Below are 26,370 nucleotides of genomic sequence, written 5' to 3'. Positions count from 1 at the left end.
TAATATATAATTAAATATTTTTTTAATTATTTTTTATTTAATGATTTAATTATTAGTTTTTCATCAACTGTTCATGAACTAAACCCTGAAGTAAATCCTGCTTCAGATATCACTATGGCCTCAACTTCACCTCATGAAACAGTGTTATTGCAGGTCACATACAGTTTGTCACTCACTAGCCTTTTCCATGCAACTCTTGGTCTTTCATTTTTGGTAATTAACAGAGGAGCACATAGCCTGCAGCCCTTTTGTTAGGCTCCTCTGTAGTTGAATCTGAGGTCCACCTCTACTCCAGTCGCCTGCACTGAAGCCTTTGATCCATTCTGCGGCCTCTGCTAGAAGTGGCTGAATGTGGAATAGCATTATCTTTTCTCTATTCTCTCACCCCATACCTGAAACTGGCACAACTGAGCAGCGTTTCCCAGAGCTGCGATTGGTGGCGATTGAAGATCTAGTCTTTAATAAAACATCTCATTTAAATCCCTGACACAATGATGTTCTCTCACCACTTCTGTGTTTTCAGATGCTGGATACTGCAGCTCAATGCAAATCAACATGTTAATTAAGGCGCAACACTGCAAGGCTGTTCACACTAAGAGAACGAAGGTGAGAATCGCATACAAATCCATAGTACTGGATGGATGGATGGATAGATACGAATATTCAGCACAGCTTTATTAATTTTCCAGACATATATACAAGCAAAACTCTCTGCCACAACCTACAGTGCAGACATAGTATATGAACCACATTTTCAACTATCCATAATAAGACATTCATAGCAATTTAGTATTTGGTCACATCCAGAGTTCAGTAACATCCTCAGTTCTTTATTTGGAAAAAACGTGGGGAAATGAACACGCAACACATAGCTAGGATTTGGGCTCAAGTTCTGTTCGAAAATTTCAAACAGTCGTTTAGTGTTGGTTGCAACCCATTCTCACTCCCAAGGCGTCAAAATCCGAAGCATGGTCAAGTGCTTTCCGCGTCACAACGAAGACGCTGAAGGCCCCCCTAGGCGTCACTATATCGACGCACTGGATGCTCCATTAATTTCAGTTGTTTACCCAATGTGTCAGATCAAGACGCATTTTATTCTTTGCATTTGTAAAAGCAGACATGATTTCATTAATATTTTATTAATATTTAAAGGTTACTTTTATATTTTGGAGCAGCTAACCCAACTCCAACCCTAAACCTACCCACTTCTAAACAATATAAAACGCGTAACAGGCAAATACAGTACAGTCACATGTATTTATTGCAAAAACTGACCAAAAACTGTATAAAAGTATTAACTCATGTTGCATTCCAAGTCACACGATGTCTTTATGTAAAGAACAGAGTTGATCTTAATGTTTTAATCGTTGAGATGATGATCCCGCCGCTCCGAGAACGCACTCATTCATATTTCATTCAAATAATACACACGACTCTTTAGCATGACGCAATCGGTCACGAGACACAAGAGAGCCAATAACATTTTACAATCAAAGCTGACGCAACGACGCAATTGGTCACGAGACAAAGAGAGCCAATGCAATTTCACTATGAAAACTGACGTAACGGGCGGCAATATTTGAAATTTAATGTGTTCATGATCTTCTGCGGATGGAGACGCTGATCGCTTTTGGGGATTTCCTTCATACAAATCAATCGCTTGGCCTCGGAACACTTGGAATATTTGTACTTTTTTTTTAATAAAATGTGCATGCAGTCGCATCTATCTGCCTGTTATAGTATCTGTGTTTTATACACCACACAAATGGGTAGGTTTAGGGATGGAATGGGGTTGGGTTACATGTTAAAACATGTCTAGATAGCGTAAATAAAATTATGCTGGCTGATTAAATTGAGAATCACACTCCAACAATAATGGCAAAATCATAACCCAATATATGATCATCATGACGATAACGTTCCCATGCCCAACGCGTATGACGCCAAAGGTTTCTCATTGAAATGAATGGAGCAGCGCGTCGATATAGTGACGCCTAGGAGTACCTTTAGCATATTTATTGTGACGCGGAAAGCACTTGACCATGCTTCGGATTTTGACGCCTTGGGAGTGAGAACGGGTTGCGTGTTAGTTCCAAATGAGGAACAGAAGAAACCCCTTATTTTTGTCATTTTTCCTTTTCTTGGTGAGGCACAATATCAATACAGGTTTAACAAAGTTTTGACATGAAGTAGCAACAATATTTAGGCAGAGTTAAGGCAGAAAACACCATAATGATTCAATCTTGACAACAGTTATTTCTGAAGAAAAAAAAAAAATGAGAGAGAAATGTGTATGAAGTTCTCTGTTCTCATTTTCTCATTGGCTGAATTTCTCACAATGAGGTAATCTCACTTGCATGTATATCTCAAAAAACGTTCTGTGACTGGGAGTGTATATATGACTTGCCATGTAAAAAAACACTGAACTCTTCATTTTATACGTAAACCTTAAATTAAGAACATCAACCATTTGTAAATTGCACAGCATGTTATATTAGGGACTATAACTTAAATCGAACGTTTCATTTTTCGTATTAAATCAAATTGTACATCATTTATTTTCGAATAATTCATTTTTGATTGTAATTTCAAATGGACAAACCCCTGAAACTATGCAAAAGTTGCTCCTTACCCTTATAATAAATTCTTAGTTTGCTGTGGACACGTCACCCAATAGATCTGGCCTTTTTATGCGAGTTGTGTATTTCTCTCAGTGGTCTAAGGTACCGGACTTAACCCCATACTGTCAGCGTGGATATCTGGCAGTGTTCTCTCCGGTCGCAGACATACAGCAAGGCGCTGAAATCGGATTGAAAACAATGTGTGAACAACTTAATAATTTAAGTGAGATCTATAAAATGAGGGGGAATCTACCAAGTGGAGTAATTGTAATAACTAATGTGCATGTCTCACCTGTTTAAGAGAGCCTGGGGTCCAAACGAGCTTATACACCATGTATATGGGGATCCATATGAAGGAGGAAGCTCCGATGACAAAACCAACCGTCATGCTCCAGTCTGGGAACTTGTAGTCGAATAGCGCGAGGGGTTGAGGGTTCAGCAGTGAGCTGATAATAATGTACTGAAGAAATGTGGAGAAAAAAATATTTAGTGACTTAAAATCACCATGAAATCAAAATGGACAGTTCTTATTTTTATTGAATATTGCAGTATTTATTTTAAATTATTTATCCATGCACGTCATGTTTTAAAATTTAGTTGCTCGTAATCTTTCATTAAAATAATGGTTACACTTAAGTATAATTCTCACTATTAACTTCAACTTTTGCCTCAATAAACTCCTAATTGCTGCTTATTAATATTTAGTAATGTAGTTGTTAAGTTTAGGTATTGCACTGTAAAAAAATTATATGATCAATAGGTTATGACAACGTGTTTTTACATTGCTTTAACTCATCAAAAAAAGTTAAGCAATTTTCAAAAACAAAATGTATACGCTATACAAGATTCAACAAATTTTTCAAAGTCAGTTTAATGTCATTTAATTTGAAATGACTTAAATATCCAAGTTGATTATACTTAAAAGTTTAAGGCAGCAACTTTTTTTTTACAGTGTGGTATAGGAGTAAGGGATGTAGAATATGGCCATGCAGAAAAAGGAATTATTTTTGCTTTATAAGCACTAATAAACAGCCAATATTCTAGTAATATGCATGATAATAAGCATCTAGTTAATAGTGAGAATTAGACGCTAAACTAAAGTGTTACCAAAATAATTTCCCTTCCCTTTTTCAGCGACATCTCTGCTCTGATGACGTGTTTACTGGCGTGAGGGCGTGACAACTCACACACATCACAGCAATAGCAAACTACAACGATCCAATCAATTCCCTGATGGACAAAATCAAGTCCCACCTTCTTTTTTTCTTGTTCGAGAAGTCGTTTCACTCAGATTTAAAGTACGTCACAATAGAGAAGAAAAGACTATCAAACGCTATCTCACAACCAATGCGAACGTATTTATACGAGGTGGCTAAGATTCGTACAGATTCATACGAGTGAGGTGTACGAATCCGTATGAATTAGCCACCTCAGACAAATACGTACGCATTAGTCGTGAGATAGCGTGAGATTTGTCTAAACCGCAGTTTAGGGGTGCTCGTACGAAATAATATGAATTGGGCAACTCGTCAAATTCGTACGATTTAGCAAAGCTTTCGATTTAGGCCACCATTTAAAATACGTACGACTTGCCGTGAGATTGGGTTGGACTATCGCTACTTCCACTTCAATTTGACTTTAAGGTAGCATTTTATACATACATACAAACAATAATAAAACAGTGTGTTATTTGTTGATGCATTTCAAAAATGTAAAAAGCATTTTTTCTTGCTTTAAATTGTTCCATTTGATCAAATATTGAACATTTCTTCTAAATATATATCATTTTAAGAGTATTTAGCAATGAATTCGGATTAGGATACTCTGTAGGCCACTGCAGTCTCTGTGCGAGTTCAAGTGGATTGATATGTTTGAGAACATCCTTAGATTGAGGCTCTGATCTGATTATTTTATATTCAAAAGGTCCATATTATCCTGTAGACCTGACACATCTCTATGTGGTCTATGGAGACTGGAAAATTGTATTGGTGGCCTTTGTGTCTTGAAGGAACAGTGACAAATGTCTTCTCTCCAGCATTTCAAATAATGCCTCAAACTCTGTCTCAGGAGATGAAACAGGCAGCCGTTTATCATGTGTTTTTAAAGAATGAAAAAAGTAGAAACAGGGAAATTATGATTGTGGAAATGTCAGCTGTGTGTGTGCCAGCTCAGGCCTGTTGAGATTAGATATAATGCATGCAGAAGTATATGAGAAATACTAAGCTATAAGAGTGCATGCAGTTTGACATTTGCAGACTGGGAATTGTGACCTGTGGACAGGTGAGAGAATGAGATTATAAAGGTAATAAGGGTGGAAAGGAGGTTGTGGGTGCTTAAATAGTTTTGAGCGCATGAAAGATGACTTTAACATTTCACCAGCCACCGCACTCAAACCAGCGGTGACACTTCACACATACTGTATTGAATGATAAATCAGAAGATCTTTGTTTAAACTTACAGCAAGAAATGCTGGGCTGATGGCAACCCAACAAACTTTCCAGAACAATCCTGGAGTATATCCCAACATTGACTTGATATCATTGCTGAATCTGTTAATACCTGGAGAAAATGAAATCAATTAGTTTGTTCTTTTTATATATTGAATATTTTGTTCATGCACACTTAGACATGATGTTTATGTACTAACTAACATGGAACATTCTCAGAACTTTCGTAACATTCTAGCAAGTTCTCTCAAAGTTATGAACAAGCGTTTTTTTCCAGTAATGTTAATAAAACGTTAGTTCAGAATTATCTGGTTTTAATAATGTTCTTAAAACGTTAGCACAAAAACATCTATACGACATTCATGAAAAGTTTCTCTGAAACGTTTTAGTTGGATGTTCATCTTGCATGTTTTAAAATGTATGAATGTTTAGAGAATATTCAAAAATAATGTTTCCAAAATGGAACATTCCCTTAACATTCACATAACCATGAAGCGGCAGTGGATTTGGCAGCTCTGCATACAACCAAGATGAAAAATTTGAACGCTCTGAGAACATTCTGAAATATATATATATTTTTAACTTCATGGGAATGTTAGCAAAACATTCTTATAACATATTTCTGTTATCTGGGTATATATACATATTGTAAAATATTAATCAAATTTTAAAATATGGTTTTCTAATTTAATATATTTTAAAATGTAATTAATTTGAAAGCGGCTTAATACAGCTGAATGTAATATTTTTGAGGAAACCAAGATTTTTTTTTAATTTAAAAGGAACACTCATAGGCTCATTATAAATAGGCTCATTTTCCATCTCCCCTAGAGTTAAAGGGTTAGTTCACCCAAAAATGAAAATTCTGTCATTAATTACTCACCCTCATGTCGTTGGACACCCGTAAGACCTCCGTTCATATTCGGAACACAAATGAAGATATTTTAGTTGAAAGCTGATGGCTGAGAAAGACTTCAGACAGGCCTCCATTGGCATTCAGTACATTGACACTTCCAAGATCCATGAAAGGCACTTAAAACGTCGTTACAAAGTCTATCTCACCACAGTGGCTCTACAATAAGTTTACGATGCGACGACAATAGTTTTTGTGCGCAAAAAAAAATCAAAATAACACCTTTAACCAACTTGTTCTCGACTTCCGTGTATGCCTCCACGACGCATGCGCGAGAATATGACGTAGCGCCGGCGTTCGGGAATCCATGAAATACACACTTTAGTCCCATTTTGAGAACTACGCCGAGACCTAAAGCACGATCAATGTAGAATCCAACAGCTTAGACACGCGCGTCTTCCTCTGCTCGTAAACAAATCGCTTCTGGGTCATGTGTCCGAACGCCGGATCTGCGTCATATTCTCGCGCATGCGTCGTGGAGGCATACACGGAAGTCGAGAACAAGTTGGTTAAAGGTGTTATTTTGATTTCTTTTTGTGCACAAAAACTATTGTCGTCGCATCGTAAGATTATTGTAGAGCCACTGTGGTGAGATAGACTTTGTAACGACGTTTTAAGTGCCTTTCATGGATCTTGGAAGTGTCAATGTACTGAATGCCAATGGAGGCCTGTCTGAAGCCTTTCTCAGCCATCAGCTTTCAACTAAAATATCTTCATTTGTGTTCCGAATATGAACGGAGGTCTTACGGGTGTCCAACGACATGAGGGTGAGTAATTAATGACAGAATTTTCATTTTTGGGTGAACTGACCCTTTAAACAGTAGAGTTTTACCATTTTTTTAACCCATTCAGCCGATCTCCGGGTCTGGTGGTAGCACTTTTAGCATAGCTTAGCATAGATCATTGAATCTGATTAGACCGTTAGCACCTATTTTCAGACACTGCTTAATATCATTGCGCCTGCTGCACCCAAGGTACGGCAACAAAGTTAATTGATTTTTACGCAGGAATGAGAGTATAGTTCCTAGCCATATCGGCCTAGAAAATCGCAACTTTTCATTTTCCGTCGGTCTTAGTACACGATGTAACTAAGGAAGAGTGAAGTTTTAAATAGGAAAAATATTGAAACTCTTTGGTCATTTTTGAGCGAGATGCTAATGGTCTAATCAGATTCAATGATCTATGCTAAGCTATGCTAAAAGTGCTACCGCCAGACCCGGAGATCGGCCGAATGGATTCGAAAATGGTAAAACTCAACTGTTTAACTCTAGGGGAGTTGGAAAATGAGCCTATCAAAATGCAGAGTTTTCCTTTAAGATTCTTTGATGAATAGAAAGTTCAAAATAACTTTTTTTTAAATAATAAATCTTACCATAAAACCAGGATACTGCTGTGGCCTCCAGAAAGACTATAGCTATAATTGAAGAACCAACTCCAAATTCTTCCAGTAACTTCACAACATATGCACCACCCTTGCATGAAAAAAAGTTACATAATAAATAAATAAGTACGTACATAAAGTGCTGATTCAAAGTCAGAAATCACAAGGAGCAATTTTAAGTTTATTTATTTGGTGAAAATATATTTATTTTTTATCTTTACTATATCTCAACTGTCCTGCAAGATATGTAATCGAATTCTATATTCTACATTATATACTCTGTGAAATATTCTTATTATATTGGTAAACTTTACTGAACATAGACAAATCCAGAGGTTAATTGAAACTCACTTTCGTAAGGGTGCTGAGAGAGCCCAGAAAGCAAACAACGACCAGTCCAAGAACAAAAAGCTCTCTCCGATTGGACAGGACATCTGGGTACTCATCCATTACAGCTGTGATTATGGCCTCTAGCCCACCAAACTGGGGTAGAAATGCACATATAGACAGAAAAAAACCCAGCTTACAAGGCAAAACTGTATTGAAATGTCTCTTTCTTTTTTATTCTATTTCTTCACAATGTTCTACAATTCACCTTGAATTGTTAAATGTGCAGACTCCATTCAAACTGTTTTGTAGATCATTTCAGACATTTCGATGTGCCATTTATTGTTTTTTAAAAACTATATAAGTAAAAGTCTCACACTGGCTTACATCAGCAGTGCTGACACTCGCAGTGTCCCAATTCAGAGGCTGCAGCCTTCGAAGGCCACGAAGGTCGGACCGGGCATTGTTAAATGGGACGTTCTAGCCTACGGAGGATTGTTGTTGTCGCCTAGCAACTGTGACAGCTGCCGTTGATGAGTGACTGTAACATTTGTACTGGACTTTTTAAACAAAACAGGGTTCACAAACTGTCTAAATATGTCCACCATGGTCCGTTTCTGTATATAATAAATAGTATAAACTATATATAATGGCATCTTTTGATATACATTAAGTCAACATTTGAACTGCTTTAAAGTTTTTTTTAATTAATTTTTACATTTGATTCATTAGATATTTGAGTATGCTGAAACCCAATACGTAATGAAATCTGGGGTAGGCAAAGCTGCAAAAGATCCATCTGTAGTATCCTTCATTTCACAGGAAACGAAGGACGCATTTGGAGGAGACTTTGAATTGGGACAGCCTTCGTCACACAACCTCTGAATTAATTTTAGTCATTCATTTTTCATATCTATATTTATCTATATCATTTATAAATAATATACCTTTGCCGACTGCAGATGCATATTTAGAAATATTTTTTTGTTTGTGCACATTTACAGGTATTGGTGTATATACATACAGTGCTGTCCAATCCAAGAGTAATCATCATCACAAAGAAGATGATGGCAAAGAAAGTCGACCCAACCATGTTTGCAATGGCTTCTGGATATGTGATGAAGAGAAGACTCGGCCCTAGAGGATTTGTAGAAGGTCAAAAGACAAACTTGAAGTAAAAGTAGAGATGCTTTATTTGTAGGGCTGAAAGCCACTCATACTGTATACAGTATATTTGGTTTAAATTAGCACACGCACAGTAAAAGTGGAAGCTCACCTTTGTCCCTGGCTACGTCTTCAACGTTTACATTTCTCTGTTCCGCCATATATCCCAGGACAGTGAAAATAACAAATCCTGACACAAAACTTGTCAGGCAGTTCACCAGACTGGTTACAATAGCATCTCTGTACAAGACACAAACAAAAAGTAACTTACAAACTAGATTTACGTTTTCTTAAGAAAATGTGAGTGATGCTTGATTGTCCAAAATTCGCCATGGGTGCTTCAAGGGAGCTATGCAGTTGCTCTGGGTGGCTCAAGTCAAAAGAGACCATGCCCAAGTCTATGTGATATTCTTGTCCTTAGATATGACTTGACCCCTTTAGATTGCCCACGTGCGCAGTCTTACAGTAGTACACAATTCAATTTCCCTTGACTCAACTATGCTGCCCATTCATCTCTTCAAACTGGCCCTAATTCTCAGTTCTAATCTTGTTTTTATATAATTTACACATGGGACAGGGCATTTGTTTCAGTTCATCGTATGATTCATCAGGGCCCAGTTCATTTTGATGGTATTTCTCCTTGGTTAGTGGACACAGAGCCAGATGTAAATAAATGGCTAAGCTATAGATAGAATCAGAATTAAGAGTGAGTGGAAATCACATTGTCCAGAATTGGCAGGTCTGTTTTGTTAGTAATACACTACAGTGTATCACTGAACTGTTGTTGCTCAGTTATAACATACGCCACCATTCAAAAGTTCGGGGTCAGTAAGATTTATTTTATAGAAGTTAATACATTTATGCACCATTGATGCATTAAACTTATCAAAAGTGACAGTAAAGACATTTATAATGATACAAATTATGTCTATTTCAAATAATTGCGTTCTATTCATTAAAGAATTTCAAAATTGATGATGATAATAAATGTTTCTTGAGCACCAAATCAGCATATTAGAATGATTTCTGAAGGATCATGTGACACTGAAGACTGAAGTAATGATGCTGACAACTCAGCTTTGCTGAATTAAATTAGGTAAAATATAAAATAAATGTAAAATATGTTTTGTAAACATTGTAAACTGTTTTACTGTATTTTTGATCATATAAACACAGTCTTGGTGAGCAGTCCTTTCAAAAACATAAAAAAAATCTTACCAACCCCAAACTTTTAAACGGTAATGTGTGCTGCTAAAATGACAAAGTATTCATTTATGATTCATCTATTAACTCAAACAAGGAGTAAATATTATTCTTATAGTCCACCTGTAGTGAATAATTTTATCCCTTAAAACGTATCTTTGATCTAGTGAAAAAATTTTTTTTGTGTCAATGGAACATCCACACGAAGCCAGAGCTTTCCCTATTCAATCTTTTTTTCCCCCTCGTCTGAAGAAATACCAGCATCCACACGAAACCACTGAAACCGACTCAAAACAATGTAGTATACATGCAGGACCAGTATGTGGCGCTGTAATTCTGCCACAGTAATACACTAAAAACGGGGAAGAAGAGTTGTGGCTAGAAGGGGTACAGCAACGGTCGGAAGTGAGACAAAATCTCACGATAAAATAACAATAAATAAATGTGCTACTTACCAGATTGTGTTTTATTAATGGCTACACCTACCCCAACCCTACCCTTACAATAATGCAAATACAGTAATTAAATGACGTAATATTGATGTGCGCATACCGAGTGCCCGTAGCTGTTTCCCTTCTAGTCTTTACCGTGCGGGACGTGGTGTGATGACATCACCGTTTCACAAAATAGACAGATTGGCTGTACACACAAAAACGCAAGGGTGTCGTTTTCAGATTTATCCACTCTGGGACTCGGTTTCAAAAAATACTGGTTTCAGGCTCCTAAAATGGCGGATCCGTCTGGCTGATTCGATAAAAAATTTGTACATATATGTTACACAAACCATGTTCCCATTTGCCATCTCAGTCTGCCTTCAGTATCAGTCAGTATCCTTAGAAACGTGTAACTTAGAATGTCAGTGAAGAAAGGCATATAGTTCATAGTAATATACATCGTACACATAATTCACCCTCTATATTGCTAAATCTACCCAATTTTTCATATCAGTAGTTTGTGATGTCAGAAACAGCAGTGACTGTCTTTGAGGCTGTATTTGGTTCACTGCAGTTTTAAAGAGAAAATACTCAACAATGGTGTTGACTTATGAATTTGCACATTTGTCTGAAAGCATATTAAAAACACCACATAGACATATAAACAACATTCAAAACTTGATTTTCACCACAGGGGGACATTAATATCTTTAAAGCAAACATTAAGAACTCATTGCGAATGCTGATGAATAGAAGATTCTAAAATTCCAGTAGATCAACATAATGAAAATGAAGGTTTTGTCTGTACCTGTAGCAGTTATTGTTGAAGGAATTGTAGCTGGACAGGGCAAGCAGCACGCCAAAACCAGGACCAAGAGAGAAGAAGATCTGCGCCGCTGCATCTACCCATACCTACAAAGCATTATATAATGTAAATAAGGGGTAGCTACTGTAGAAACAAATGGCTCAATAAATTGATCTCAGTACATGAGTAAACATTTGAATAATCGGTCACACTTTAGACTAGGGTCCAATTCTCGCTATGAACTAATTAACTACAGCTTTTGCCTTAATAAGCTCCTAATTACTGCTTATTAATAGTTAGCAGGATAGTTGTTAAGTTTAGATATTGGATGTAGAATATGGTCATGCAGACTAAGGCATTAAAGGGATAGTTCACCCAAAAATGAAAATTAGCCCATAATTTACTCACCCTCAAGTCATCCTAGGTGTATATGACTTTCTTCTTTCAGACGAATAAAATCGGAGTTATATTACAAAAGTCCAGGCTAATCCAAGCATTAGAATTGCAGTAATAGCGGCTTTGTTTTTGAAGTCCATAAAAAGTGCATCTGTCCATCAAATAACGTGCTCCACGCGGCTCTGGGGTGTTAATAAAGGCGAATCGACGCGTTTGTGTAAGAAAAATATCCATATTTAAAACTTTATCAAGTAAACTTTCGGCCGACCACCTTCCGTGGAAAAGTGTTGAATGTTGAAAGTGAAACTCAAGATGCCTACCTGGTCGCGTTAGTGTTTCGATCGGCAGGGGAACTTTCAACAATTTTTCCATAAATTGAACAGGGAAGGCGGTCGGCCGAAATTTTATTTGATAAAGTTTTAAATATGGATATTTTTCTTACACAAACGCATTGATTCGCTTCAGAAGGCCTTTATTAACACCGCAGAGCCGCGTGGAGCACGTTATTTGATGGGCAGATACACTTTTTATGGACTTCAAAAACAGAGCCACTATTACTGCAATTCTAATGCTTGGATTAGCCTGGACTTTTGTAATATAACTCCGATTTTATTCGTCTGAAAGAAGAATGTCATATACACCTAGGATGACTTGAGGGTGAGTAAATTATGGGCTAATTTTCATTTTTGGGTGAACTATCCCTTTAATATGTGCTTTATAAGCACTAATAAACAGCCAATATCCTAGTCATATGCATGCTAATAAGCAACTCGTTAATACACTCTAAAAAAAAAGGTTCTATATGGCACCAAAATGGTTTGTAATCATAGGGGAACCTTTTTTAGTGCTATATAGCACCAATTTTGGTGCTTCAGTGGTTCTTCAGCGGTTCTTCAGAGGTTCTTCAGCGGTTCTTCACCGGTTCTTTGACTAAGGTGCTATATAGCACCTCTGAAGAACCGCTGAAGAACCACTGAAGAACCAAAATTGGTGCTATATAGCACTAAAAAAGGTTCCCCTATGATTACGAGCCAAGAACCATTTTTGGTGCCTTATAGAACCTTTTTTTTTTTTTAGAGTGTAGTGAGAATTGGACCCTAAACTAAAGAGTTACCGAATACTCTTATACTAAATTAGAAAATTGTCTATATTTTAGTTACAATTTAGTATGTGTTAGACATAACAGTATATAGGGAATAGGCGGTGCTTGCTCACATCTGAAGATTTGTGTGAAGAGAAAGGTGTGTGTGCATGAACGTTTCTCAATGAGTATGAGAGCCTTTCATGATGGAAAAAAATGTGAAACCAATTACGCATCTCATTAGCCCTTAGTGCTTTATTTCTGCTTCTCATCACGGTTCTCTGCAGCGCTGCATCACCTTGCAAAGAGTACTGGGCTTATACAGCAAAGATCACATGGCTAGAAATATGGAGAACCAGTTTACATATTGCCTCCATTGACCCTTTATATATCTATAAAAATATTCATTTATTTATCATTTCTTTTATTTATTGACTTGTCTCAAAATGTACGAAGAAATATGCCCTTTATGAAGTCAGTTCAGCTTCTAGTGATTCATGAGTTTCATGTCCAAATGCCTCAGGTCCTTTTTTATTACCGCATGGTATAAAACCATGTATTTTGCCTTCAAAAGATTATAGCAGCAGATTTAAAAGGGGAAAAGATCAGTGAAGAATGTCTAGAAACTACCAACTAATTTAGCAATAAATCAGCACTCACGCTGGTCTCCTGCAGTTTCTCCCATTTGGGATTGAGGTAGAACACCACTCCTTTCCACGCTCCTGGCAAAGTGGCACCACGGACCATAAGAATCAACAGCACTACGTACGGCAGGGTGGCAGTCACCCATACTACCTATGAGAGACATAAGGAAAGAGGTGACTTTTTTTCTCTCTCAGAACAATTAAACATGTTTCATTTAGTTTTTAAGGACTCGGCAACCTTTCCTGAAGTCTTGACTCCTTTCCACAGGCTGAAGTAGACAATGGTGAAGATGAGGAAGAGGCAGAGCATGAGCTGCCAGCGAATGTATCCCACATTCCCAAGCCCAGATGATTCATGAACTTCCAGAACATTCCTCCTGTTTTAAGATGGATTCACAAAGATGCAGTCTGAAAATATTCATTATTATGCTCTCAGTGACCTGGACCACAAAGCAGATGCATACAATACTACACAAGTTTATTGAAATATATACAATGCACTATAAAAAAAAGAAATGCTCTGAAATGTATAAGAAAGAAATGTTGGCACAATATAAAATATGAAAGCAGTTCTCCCCAAATCAATTATTTTGTTGCACTTAAACTTTTGAGATTAAATTTAGTTCATTACAATTACTATGCTAAATCAACCCTTTTAAACTCGACTCAAAAGTATATGTTTACAGAGCAGCGGACATTTTAAATCAAATAAGGAAAAGATGAAAAGAATGTTGCAAACTCTACAGATTCACTCTGACAGTGCTCGGTAGTAACTGATTATATGTAATATGGATTACATAATCAGATTCCAAAAATGATATACTTGTTATTAGATTACGTTTACTCAAAATCAGACTACAGTTACATTTTTATTGATTACATGATTACTTCATTTCACAAAATGGCAGTCAATTATTAATAATTTATTGATTCTCACTCATTCTTATTTTTTTATCTTTTAAGGGAGTCTTCCAGTTTCCAAGACAGAGGCCAGACAGCATAGCAAATAAAATATTTCATCTTTTTTGTTTTATTTTGTTAAAAAAATTATGGATTAATTAATGATTACCTTTTCATCAACTTACCTAGTTATAATGCTAATGCTTTTGTTGATGACAAATTTTCAACATAATTTTTTGTTCTCTCTCTATTTGTATGTCACTATAGTACAAGATTATCCTATTCAAATCTATGTAATAAACAAGTTGAGGGAAAATGTAAAGTCAAAAGTAATAAAAAAGTAGTCAGATTATATTACCTAAAATGTGTAATGTAATATATTATGAAACTAACTACAATTTTCATCATGTAATTTGTATTCAGTAATGGACTACAATCTGTAATCTACTCAGCACTATATATATATATATATATATTTATGTATATATATGCAGTGGTCCACATTTGCAACCTGTTCATCTGTAATGCTGTTTCCCCACTCTGTCATTTCTTTCTGCTACATCTAGCCCTCTCCTGCTTCCGTCTTGCTTTCTCTGCCATATATGCCCCCTTTCAGTGCAGACACTTACGTGCACTTACGTGTAAAACTCCTCGGCAGGTGAGCGTGAATAGTTTGTCCAGGTCACATTGTCTTTACCAAAGTAGTTAGTGCAGTTTTCTGTGTTCCATTCATTATCACAGCTGGTCCAGGGCAGAGTGCTGCTGAAGGAGGAGTAGAAGTAGAACAGAGCCCAGGCGATGATGGTGTTATAGTAGAAGGACACATACAGTGCAATGATGCAGATGGCGAAACCAATACCTGACAGGGAAGGGGAAATTATGTCAGTGTTTTGTTATTTTCATCTCTTTCCATTCGTCTCATTGTCTTGCTTTTTTTTATATCAATCCAGACTCTAATGCAAAAAAATGCAATATGGTACAGTATATGAGAAAGAATTAGATGACATATATCTTACCTTTAAAAATAGGGCAAATATGTTTCCATATGGATATGGCACCTGTTCTGTGAAACTGTCCCAGAGCTAACTCCATGTAGAAAAGTGGCACCCCACCGAATATAGCCATCAGGACATAAGGAATAAGAAATGCACCTGAAGAACAGAATTATAACAGGTCAACGTGTTTTTTTTCCCTTCACAATAATAAGTGAGATCAACAAGAGAGAATTTGGAGCCTTTAAACAAGCTTATTAAAAAACAAGTACCTAAATCTTCCATTAATTAAATGTTGTTCTGTTTGTCGATAAAGCCTGTTTCATTTCATATCATTAATGGGCTACTTTTTTTTTTTTAAATGGGAAGAAAAGACATGTTTATCCATTTGTAGTCTGACACTTGTTGATCTCAGTTTCTGCACAGATTAAATCATGAATAACTATAGCATGATTGATGACTGCAGCTGGCAGTATCTGCTTCACAGGTGTACAGAGGCAGAAGTTTAAATAAACCGAATTATAATAAGCATTGCTTCATATATTTGGAATAGAAACAACAACAAAAACTGTATTGCTGTATCATATAGAACACACTGAATTCTTGAATTCACTGAAGTCTTATATTCTTGCTTTCAGATGTCTTATAAACACATTGGGTATGTTTTTCCCCCTTTGATAAAAAATGATTTGAAATTATACACTGTAAAATGAATGTCATGATGATGATGGATGGAAACAGCATTTTCAACAAATGTAATTTCCACTCGATTTTAATGCGTTCCGAATCGATTTAAAATGAACAAAAAATCATTTCAGCACCGTGGACAGTTCATCCGCCAAGACCGACACCTGCACAAATCAATATTTCACTTGTCAAAGTAATAAGACACAACTTAACAATGTTTTGTAACTGATTAGTATTGCATAATGTAATTTAAATTGAATTAAAGAATAAATACGAACTTCATAGAAAGTAAAAAAAAACTCTTACCTCCGCCGTTTTGATAACAAATATATGGAAATCTCCAAACATTTCCGAGGTCTACCGCAAACCCAATCACCGATAAAAGAAAATCCATTTTTTTGGTCCATTTATCGCGGGATTCTGTCTGAATGATGACAGGCACCGGGTTGCTGTTGTACCCGGCGTTGTTTGGAGGACCCGGGGCGCAGAGGTTCCCGTGAGCGATCACTTGCTCTTGGTGTGGCATCTTCGGTGGTCCGGTGACTTGGCAAACTGCAGAAGAACTATTAGACTACGTAAGAAATGGCTTTTGAGAGGTTTTTTTTATTTAAAAAGTAGCAAGAATAGTTTTTTGGTGGGGGAGGGGGTGGGGTTATGCTCGACGTGCGGTCAAAAGAGTCTGTGCGGGGGACCGCAGCATGCTGCTGTGGTTGATTTCCCTGCTGGTGGGAGTAAGAGCTTCAGGATTAACCAAGAGTCCCCCACCTGAGCGCGAGAGCTGTGATCGAATGAGATTACACGCGGGAGATGCGCGCGACACCATCACTCACCCCTGACATGCCGCGCGCCCGGCACTGCTATCATTCAAATGGACTTTTCCAAGAGCGCGCTTGAGTCCTAGCTCGAGAAATATTGCTCTATTTGTCAACGTAATAATGACAATATTATGAAGAAGCGAAAATAAGTATGGTCAATGTGTACTTTTAATGGAAATATTATTGTTTCAGAAATACCATGTTTTATTTAATACTTATTAATATTTAGCACATTTAATACTTTCTTAATGTTCCCTGCTGGAATTAAAGCTGATAGAACTTGTTGGACCAGTAACAAACCAGATATTGTTCATACTTAAGATGATAAAGATTATCATAGATGTGGTCAACCAGATACTAATTGCCATATAATGATCACCTTATCAGCTAGAAACAAGCTATCATGCACTGAAAGTAGTCTACATATAAACACACTAAAAGAATTTTTGTCTTCAAAAATAGTTTTGAGCAAAATTCATGGTGGTGTCAAAGTTTTAAACTTCGGTGATTAGCTTTTTTGAATTGAATTACTGATGAAGAAAACGGAAAGTTAAAAACAAAGATGAATTTCCAGCAGAACCTTCATTCTGTTTATTTATTTTTACTGAACCTGTGTCATCACTTGGTTATAGAATCAAATCGCTAAATAAAATTACATGCGGCATATAGATGACAATAGAACTAACAGAGCTATGAACAAATACAAAAAAAGCCTGATTGAAGCACTCACAGTACAATAATACACATTTATATATATGGGAATTAAACATGAATATTTGGGAAATAAATCTCCTTTACATAGTGCGATAAAATACAATATTTGTTTAAGGGGGAAATTTTCCAGTTTAAGGTAAAAAAAATAAGTGTGATGCTTGGTAGATTGTTATTTTCAATTAATCGAAATCAGGTGTCTGACAAGCAAAGTTATTAAAGATATGATACTCTAATATCATGGGGGGGCTGGGTTTGTTGAAACTGGGGTATTGGAGATTGTTTTTGTTTACTCAAGTTGTTTATTGTCTTCACCAGTCTTGTATACTTTGCATTATGCCATTGTATTGGATGAAGAATGGATTGTGAGGCTTAAGACCCATGTTATTTTGACAGCAGAGCAGTGTGAATAACATTTTGAGTTTCTCTGGCTTCCTGAGCAGGCAGATGTAATATTATTTACTGGAGATCCAGGAGAGTGTATCTGCTCTGTGGTCTAACTGTTCTCGTTAGGTAAACCTAATAAAAAGAGTTTGAAATCAAATCCACAGCTTTTAGCGCGGGCTAATCGAAAAACTAGATACAGAGACTGCAGTAATCGTGCAGGCCAGTCAGCGGCTAGAGAGTGCAGCAAATAAAGTTAGACTCACAAAATGGAAGCCTCCGTGAGGCCTGGATCATGCCCAAGTGAAAGAGAAGCTAAATGAGAAGATAAATGAAGTCCACATAGATTCATAAGACAGGTGTGACTGAATATGCACATTTATTGCTATTCAGTCTGATTACCATATATTAATATTTATATATATCCTAAAATTTAAAAGACAGTTACACACTGCCTGGCCAAAAAATAAAAGTCGCTGTTTGGATTTAAATAGGCAAATGCTTAAGAGATTATGATTGCAACATTATTGCAGTGATTATATTTCTAGCATGTTATGTTTGGCAACAGTTCTTCTAACCCTAATTGATGGGAGTGTGTAGCTTTTCATTTCTTAAACATGTAGGAAGACACATCATGGCCATATTCCAGGATGACAATGTCAAGATTCATATTCATCAGGCTCAAATCGTGAAAGAATGGTTGAGAGGGAGCATGAAGAATCATTTTCACACGTGAAATTGCACCACTGAATTCATTGAAAGTCTTCGGGATGTGCTGGAGGAGATGCTGGACTCTTGTCAATAAGATCTTGAACAAAATGGATGCACCTCTTGATGGAAATAAATGTTGTGATGTTATAAATGTGCTGATTATGTTTTTTTTCTATCCTCTGTAGTACTGTACTGTTATGTGTAAACTTTTCCACGGACCCCTTAGCAGTTCTTTTTGTGGCCCTTGGGAGTCCCTGGACCCCAGTGAAAATCCCTGAAAGAGCGCCACATGTGGCTCTCTGGATATTCTGATTGGTCAATCGCAGTCAATCTGATATTTCCTAATGCTCACAGTCATCCATGGCAACCATATAAGTCAGACCATATGGATAAAGAAAACATATAAGCTAGATTGTAAATTAAATATTTCCCGCTCTTTAACCGTTAGCTTGTTAGCTGGCTACCTTATTAAACCTCACATTATCTTTGAGAATTTGGTAAGCACATGCCAATAAAATGCGAGATTTCAATATATAGCCTACATAATAAAAGATCACTTGTACAACACAGCAGGCTTCAGAAGTAGAACTTGGCAGACGCTTACAATCTGCTATGATTATGACCGGCTTTATTATATCACACCACAGACTTGCACTCTCTTCTTTCATACACATGCAACTGGCGTATCTTGCATCTCAGATTGTAGTGGAAATGACCTCAGACGACTACAGTATTAATATTACTGTAATACTGCAGCAATTTTTTTTCTTAAAGGGGTCATGGCTTTTTAACATTTTAATAGTGTTGTCTGAGGTCAACTTATGACATTTGCGTGTTTTTTACGTAAAAAAAAAATCATAATGAATAAGTAATAGGCTATTTTCTACCCTGGTTTTGAGCCTAGCTCTTGAAACGCTCTGTTTTATGGGCGTGCCGTATTGAAGACTTGGAAGTAAACACCCACTGCTATGATTGGATGACAGTTTTGCATATAATGAGCTTCTGCTCCCCCGTCAGTACACGTGGGGAATTGTTTTGAAAACGTGTGGAAAAACGGCAACCGTATGATTCGCCAATCTGGCCCGTACATGTTCAAGTCTGATCAGGAATCGCAGGAGTCAATGAACCAACTCAAATACAAAGCCTGTGACAGTGTGGTAAGTTATGTTTAGTTAGACACGTACATAATAGATATCAAACGCAACAATGCAATACTATCACATATATATAAAAAAACTTTTTTACTCACATAATTGTGTTGCATCATTCCAGTCAGGTTCAGAAGCCACAGCATCGCTTTTTAATCTCATCCTGTCTGCAAATCCAGTCTCTAGTTTACAAACAAATCCGCGGTCAAATGAAGCGAACAAATGCAATGTCTTCCCCACGTGAGCATTTTGGAATCTGAAGGAAGCTTAATTCATGTTTGAAACATGCCATAAGCTTTATTGCTTGGAAGTTTGATCCGGTTTAGCTCCACCTACACTCTAAAAGTTTCTATAAAAAAGGTTCTATATGGCACCAAAAATGGTTCTTGGCTCATAATCATAGGGGAACCTTTTTTAGTGCTATATTGCACCAATTTTGGTGCTTCAGTGGTTCTTCAGCGGTTCTTCAGAGGTGCTATATAGCACCTTAGTCATTTATCTAACATGCCAGGCGCAAGTCGATGGGCGGGGCTACAGAATCAGGTGTTCTTCTTCTACTGTTGAGGCGGTGTTTCACCACACTCTGACGTCACAGCCTGGCACATTCTGAGATCGAGCGTTTGCTGGGCACGGGGTCAATAAAAGCTTTTCTTTGACTAACAAGGAAGTTTTCAGCTCTGAAACTTATAGGGTATTCTTGTATTAGCATGACCTTTTATATATCAAAAGCTCAAGGGAAAGTTGATTTCTCAATGCATGACCCCTTTAAAGGGTCAAAAAAGATTTACTCACCCTCATGTTGTTCCAAACCTGTATGAGTCTATTTATTCTGCTGAACACAAAAGAAGATATTTTAAAGAATGTTGGTAACCAGAGAGTTGACAGCACCCATTGACTTCCATAGTATTTTTTTTCATGTTTTTCATTCTTTTGTGTGGAAATGATGACGAAATTTTCATTTTGGGATGAGCTAACCCTTTAAGAAAAAAATTGTCTGTTACAATGTACAAAACAACCGGGCTAGTAATGAGACGAACACTGCTGCAGTATTACAGTAATATTAATACTGAAGTCATCTGAGGTCATTTCCACTACAACCTGAGATGCAAGATACGCCAGTTGCATTTCTATGAAAGAAGAGAGCAAGTCTGTGGTGTGATACAGGAAAGCCGGTAAATGATGACGAAATTTTCACTTTTCATCTCTTTAAAGGAAATTTAAAAATTATGAGTAGCTGTGTAATAAGTGGGATAAAGTACAGTCACCCAGTCATTTTTATATTTATATAATTTAAATGTACATTAATACACCTAATATGAAAGCGAACTCTCTATTAACTACAGCTTTTAGTTCTAAAATAATTCTTATGGGAACTAGTTTGAAACCATTTCCTGTGATCTTTGACAATTAAATATCTTCTCCAACCCGAGAGGTTATTTAACTGTAACTTGAACTTGTCATTGGAAAAAAAGACCCTATTTGTCTGCAGTCCTGTAACAAAATCCGACAATGATTTTATTTTCAAACTTGCTTTGCTATTTAAAGCCTTATATGTCACTGCCCGGTACGGATGCCCCTCCTTGTACCGAGACCACCCATTTATACTGTATATATTATTTACACGAGACACATATCTGCAACCTATACTTGCAAGATTTTCCAGCCAATTGAGTTTATTCATTGGCCAAGTAGGTCTTGGCCTAGTTGTGTAATGGATCAACATTATAAACCAAGAATAGATCATTTTTTGGGTCGTGTTCAAAACGAAACAATACCTGAAAGCTGCATTCTACGTGAGTAATGGATTGCATGATTGAAGCGGCTTTGGATAAAAAGTATCTGCTAAAAGGCAGCTAACTGCATTAGGCCAGTGTAATAGGAAGTTATTTTGGCACTGTATAGGGGCTTTTACAGTGCAAACTACATCTCTGATCGCTAAAATAAACCAGAACCTTTAGGACAGTTTGCCAGTTTGCTCAGATTTATTCCTAGTCAATATATAAGTACTTACTCCACTCAAATAATGAAGTCATGTTTAATTTATGAACTGATCTTCTACATCAATGATTGAAAGTATTATGGATCAACAGACCCTGATACTTCTTACTACAAGCTTGATTCTTGTCAAGCATAAGCTGATATATTCACAATATATTCACACATGCTTTGATGTCAAATGTGATGTAACACTCAACCTTTCATATGTTTCAGGGATAGTTTAGATGTTTCTCCTGTGATTACTAAGGGTAAAATGTAAGAGCGGGTAGCTGGCGTCGGATCAGGTTAAAAGGGCAGCTTAGACCCGGAGCGTAACAGACCCGCTACGATGAAGCTTAGGCTTAGGTTGCTGGGTGCTGCTGTCAGGGGGAGTTTATGTGTGCGGTTAAAAGAACATCAGGCTGACAGGGACTCCCTCAACATGCCTTGCTGCCCATCAGTGAATGTCTACTTGGATCACACAGGGCCGGAAGCAGAGTGCTGCTGAACGGCAGACTGACAGCTGCTTTATTGTGTGAATACAAGGATGAAGTCCAGAACCAGCTGTTGCTCGTTGTTGCAGCATTTTATTTATTAGTTCGTATCTTTTGCACTATAATCTACCTGCATGATGATAATCATCTTAGATGTCTTTGTTACTTTTGATACTAATGGAATTTGTTGGCATTTTATTCATAATCATCACCCATACAATCATCAATGTACACTCTAAACAAAAATGGAGCTAAATAGCACCAAAAGTGGGTTATTGGCTTTTAATCATAGGAGAAACACTTTAAGTGTCTATCTTTAAAGGGGTGATGAATTGAGAAATCAACTTTCCCTTGAGCTTTTGATATATAAAAGGTCATGGTAATATAAGAATATCCTGTAAGTTTCAGAGCTGAAAACTTCCTTGATATTAAAAGAAACGCTTTTATTTACACCAGGCCCAGCAAACGATCGATTTCAGAATGTGCCCGGCTATTATGTGAGAGTGTAGTGAAGCACCGCCTCAACAGAAGACGAACAACGCCTGATTCTGTAACATGACAGCTAAGAGCAGCATAGAGCTAAACAGCATCGGATTTCTAAGCAGTAAACATACCACATAAGCTTTTTCGGATTCTGATTTTTAACAATTCGGATTTCCAATATTATGAATGCATGGATGAACTTTATTTTTAATGAATATCCAGCTCACGTGGGGAAGACATTGCACGTATGTTCATTTAACCACGGAGTCGTTTGTAAACAAGAGACTGGATTTGCAGAGAGGATGAGATTACGAACGAATGAAGCAAAACACTAATGTGAGTAAAATTTTTTTTTTTTTTTTAAATGTGATAGTATTGCATTGTTACAGATCGTTTGATATCTATGGATTATGTGTACGTGTCTAACAGAACATACCTTAGCACGCTGTCACAGGCTGGAGAATACTTTATTTGTGGTGTTCTTGGTTCATTACTTTCTTGATGTGCGTTGTTCACTGTCTTGACTCGATATTTGAAGGGCGTACGCGCGCGCGCACGTGTGTGTGTGTACGGTTCGCGGTTATATTCATCGATCGGGCGGGCCAAGTAACGTTAATAAAAAAATATCATTCCAATCAATCGCGGGTGGATGAGGGAGGAATCATTGTGTTTGTTTGATAAAGACATTTTTGCGAGCCCTGGCTGTGAGCTGGGTGATTCATACCAGTTGCCGTTTGCCACACACTGTCATTGACAGGGGGAGCAGAAGCTCATTAAACATGCAAATCTTACCCAATCCAAGCCGTGGGCGTTTACTTCCAAGTGTTCAGTGCGGCATGCCCATCAAAACTGAGCGTGTCTTGAGAGAGCCTCAAAACCAGGTCAGAAAATAGCCTATTACTTATGATGTTTTTGAATGTAAAAACCATGCGAACGCAATAAGTTGACCTCAGTCAACAGTATACATTTAAAAAAAAAAAAAAAGCCAGTTCATGATCCCTTTAAAGGTGTCATGAACTGGCTTTTTTTTTATTGTTTTATACTGTTGTCTGAGGTCAACTTATGACGTTTGTGTGTTTTTTACATTCAAAAACATCATAATGAATAAGTAATAGGCTATTTTCTGCCATGGTTTTGAGGCTCTCTGAAGAAACGATCGGTTTTGATGGGCGTGCCACACTGAACACTTGGAAGTAAACGCCCACGGCTAGGATTGGATAAGATTTGCATATTTAATGAGCTTCAGCTACCCTCAGTCCCAGGAATCGTCTGGGGGAAATGCTCAGAGGACTCGCAAAATTTCAACAAACACAATGATTAAATCACACACACACACACACACACACACACACACACTCGCGGACACACACTCACTCACTCACTTGCGCGGACACACACACACACACTCACTCACTCGCGTCGCGTGGACACAGCCTCACTCACTCACTCGCGTCGCGCGGACACACACACTCGCGCGGATGCAGAGACACACACACTCGCGCCTGGCCCATTACCTTACAAGTCCGATCACAAGTGAGCCAATTCAATAACACCTTCTCCACCCTGTGACATTGTGCTAAGGTATGTAATCAATATATTTGCAAAACTAACACATAAAAAAAACATGTTTTAGCCTACTCACATGTGTTCAAAAAGAAGCTTATGCAGGGACGATCCTTAGCTCACGAGTCGGTGGGCGGGGCTACAGGAGCATATTTATCTGCTTGGTCTTATTACGCATTGATCCGCTTATTCTGAGAGCTCTAGTTTTCTGGGCCTGGTGTCAATAAAAGCTTTTCTTTGACTAACAAGGACGTTTTCAGCTCTGAAACTTACAGAATATTCTTATATTACCATGACCTTTTATATATCAAAAGCTCAAGGGAAGGTTGATTTCTCAGTTCATCACCCATTTAAAGGTGCTATACAGCACCTGTCAAATGGCGCTATATATAACCATAAGAGGTGCCATAGCACTTTATTGCTTCAATAAAAATGGTGCTCAACAGTACCCAACAGTGGTTCTTTGGATCATAATCATAGGGGAACCTCTTTTGGTACCGTATGGCAGTACAATTATTAGTACATATTAGAATGCAGTGCTCAGCAGGAAGGCAGAGGCAAAAAGGTTGAGAACCATGTTATCTTCAGGAAATACACTGTATTTCAATGCTGTTTTTAATCCTTTCCCCAAATAAATGTTACTATCCAGGGTACTCTTCTTTAAAAGAATATTTTTTTATTGAATTGTTAAAAATGTAATTATAATTTGTTTTTAAAAAACAATATGTCATCTCTATTATCTCATCTAGATAGCTAGGTAAATGTGTGAGTAAATTAATCCAATTTGATCCTCCTTTACTTTTTATTTAATTCGCACTCTTCGCCGCTTCACACCTCTACATGTGTATATTGTATTGTATATTTTATAATAAATACTGTATGTATATAATATATTGTATGTAATGCTATATCAAGAATAATTGAATGATATGACATGATTTTTCTAATACAACCCACTGGGGTGGGTAAAACCCTTAACCATAAGTACTGAAAAGACTGATGACCTTTTGTAATTCCTGCTCCTCAAAGCGGTATAAAAATGCAACATATAATAGAATACTTGAAAAAAAAATGCTAATGATAATTTGCCTGATGAGGTAGCAAGTCTTTCTCGCAGTCATTAAATAAGCAAGTGATCGTAAAATGCTAAGTCATGCCGAAGCCCTCGTCAAGTCAATCAGCCAGGATCTCGTCATTAGCTTTACTGCTCTCATAAAAAAAAAACCTCATAACTACTGAAGTACTATCCTCCCACTGCTTTAAGCCCTCGGTGAGAGAGTAATCCATTCTAAGTACACTTACACACACACAAGGTGCTGATAACTCAATACATTCAACAAGAACAAGTCTTTCATCTGCATTTTGTGCACTGCCTTACGGGGGATTATTCACAGCCACCTCTGACATAATGTGACCCAGTATCTTCAGAGAAGAAGCCCAACTCCATAATGTGACATAACAGCAACTGAAGTGAACATCATCATGAACTAAAAAAAAAATCGGATTTTTCCCAGTAAAAATAAAAATGAACAAAATGTAAAAAGATGGCTCTTTAAAGATTTTTTACACATAGTTATAGCTATATTTAGAGCAATATTGCAGTGAAGAATCACACTGTTTTATGTCCCATTTTAGCTTTTTAACAGAACATGCAAGTGTGACTAGCTCTCAGTTAAGGATACTTCTTCGCTAAGCAAGAAAAGTGACAGGGAAATTAAATTTATGATCCATTTTTTTTTATAGTTTTCAATTATTACATTGTGAAGAGCTCACATATTCACCAAGGCTGCTTTTGACCTTCTTAAATAAAGGGAAGAGACACAATGTAACTGTAAACCTGTGTATTTCTATCCAGACAGATGATGTCACACCCCACTACCTCATCATCTGCAGACACTGCCACTCAATTACATCACAATACACTCATAATAATGGAAGTAAAGACATCAGAGGATTGTAAAGATATTTCAATACCTATAATAGACACGACTTGCTGTCATATTTTTTTTAAAACCCCAGTAGAGGCTGTGAGGTATTATAAAACCAGCCAGATAAGGTTAAAAAAAATATTAATAAATAATATAAAAAA

The 26,370-nt window shown here is 37.1% G+C and overlaps 1 protein-coding gene across 1 annotated transcript; it reads right to left on the bottom strand.

Moving 5' to 3' along the window:
- Nucleotides 1-644: 644 nt before the first annotated feature.
- slc6a4b (solute carrier family 6 member 4b) lies at nt 645-16,755 on the bottom strand. The gene is made up of 13 exons (XM_079814737.1): nt 16,302-16,755; nt 15,333-15,467; nt 14,956-15,175; nt 13,655-13,793; nt 13,433-13,567; nt 11,299-11,402; nt 8,966-9,093; nt 8,714-8,826; nt 7,714-7,845; nt 7,354-7,453; nt 5,080-5,180; nt 2,914-3,081; nt 645-2,799 (listed from the first exon to the last, which is right to left on the bottom strand). Exons 1-13 carry the CDS (start codon nt 16,519-16,521, stop codon nt 2,719-2,721), a joined length of 1,776 nt encoding a protein of 591 aa, XP_079670863.1. The 5' UTR covers nt 16,522-16,755; the 3' UTR covers nt 645-2,718.
- Nucleotides 16,756-26,370: the final 9,615 nt, after the last annotated feature.

The sequence above is a fragment of the Gobio gobio genome, assembly GCF_949357685.1.
Source record: "Gobio gobio genome assembly, chromosome: 4".
In the NCBI taxonomy this organism is placed as follows: Eukaryota; Metazoa; Chordata; class Actinopteri; order Cypriniformes; family Gobionidae; genus Gobio; species Gobio gobio.
The sequence above is the reverse complement of the archived record's forward strand: the minus strand, read 5'-3'. Positions and strand labels throughout refer to the sequence as shown.

What these genes read in the sequence shown, in the direction of transcription:
- slc6a4b (XM_079814737.1), bottom strand. Translation starts at nt 16,521, where the DNA reads ATGCCACACCAAGAGCAAGTGATCGCTCACGGGAACCTCTGCGCCCCG. An exon ending in CCTGCCGAGGAGTTTTACAC is followed by an intron (nt 13,794 to 14,955) that starts GTAAGTGCACGT and finishes ATCTTAAAACAG; the next exon opens with GAGGAATGTTCTGGAAGTTC. An exon ending in CTCTTGGATTGGACAGCACT is followed by an intron (nt 7,846 to 8,713) that starts GTATGTATATAC and finishes TTTCTACCCCAG; the next exon opens with TTTGGTGGGCTAGAGGCCAT.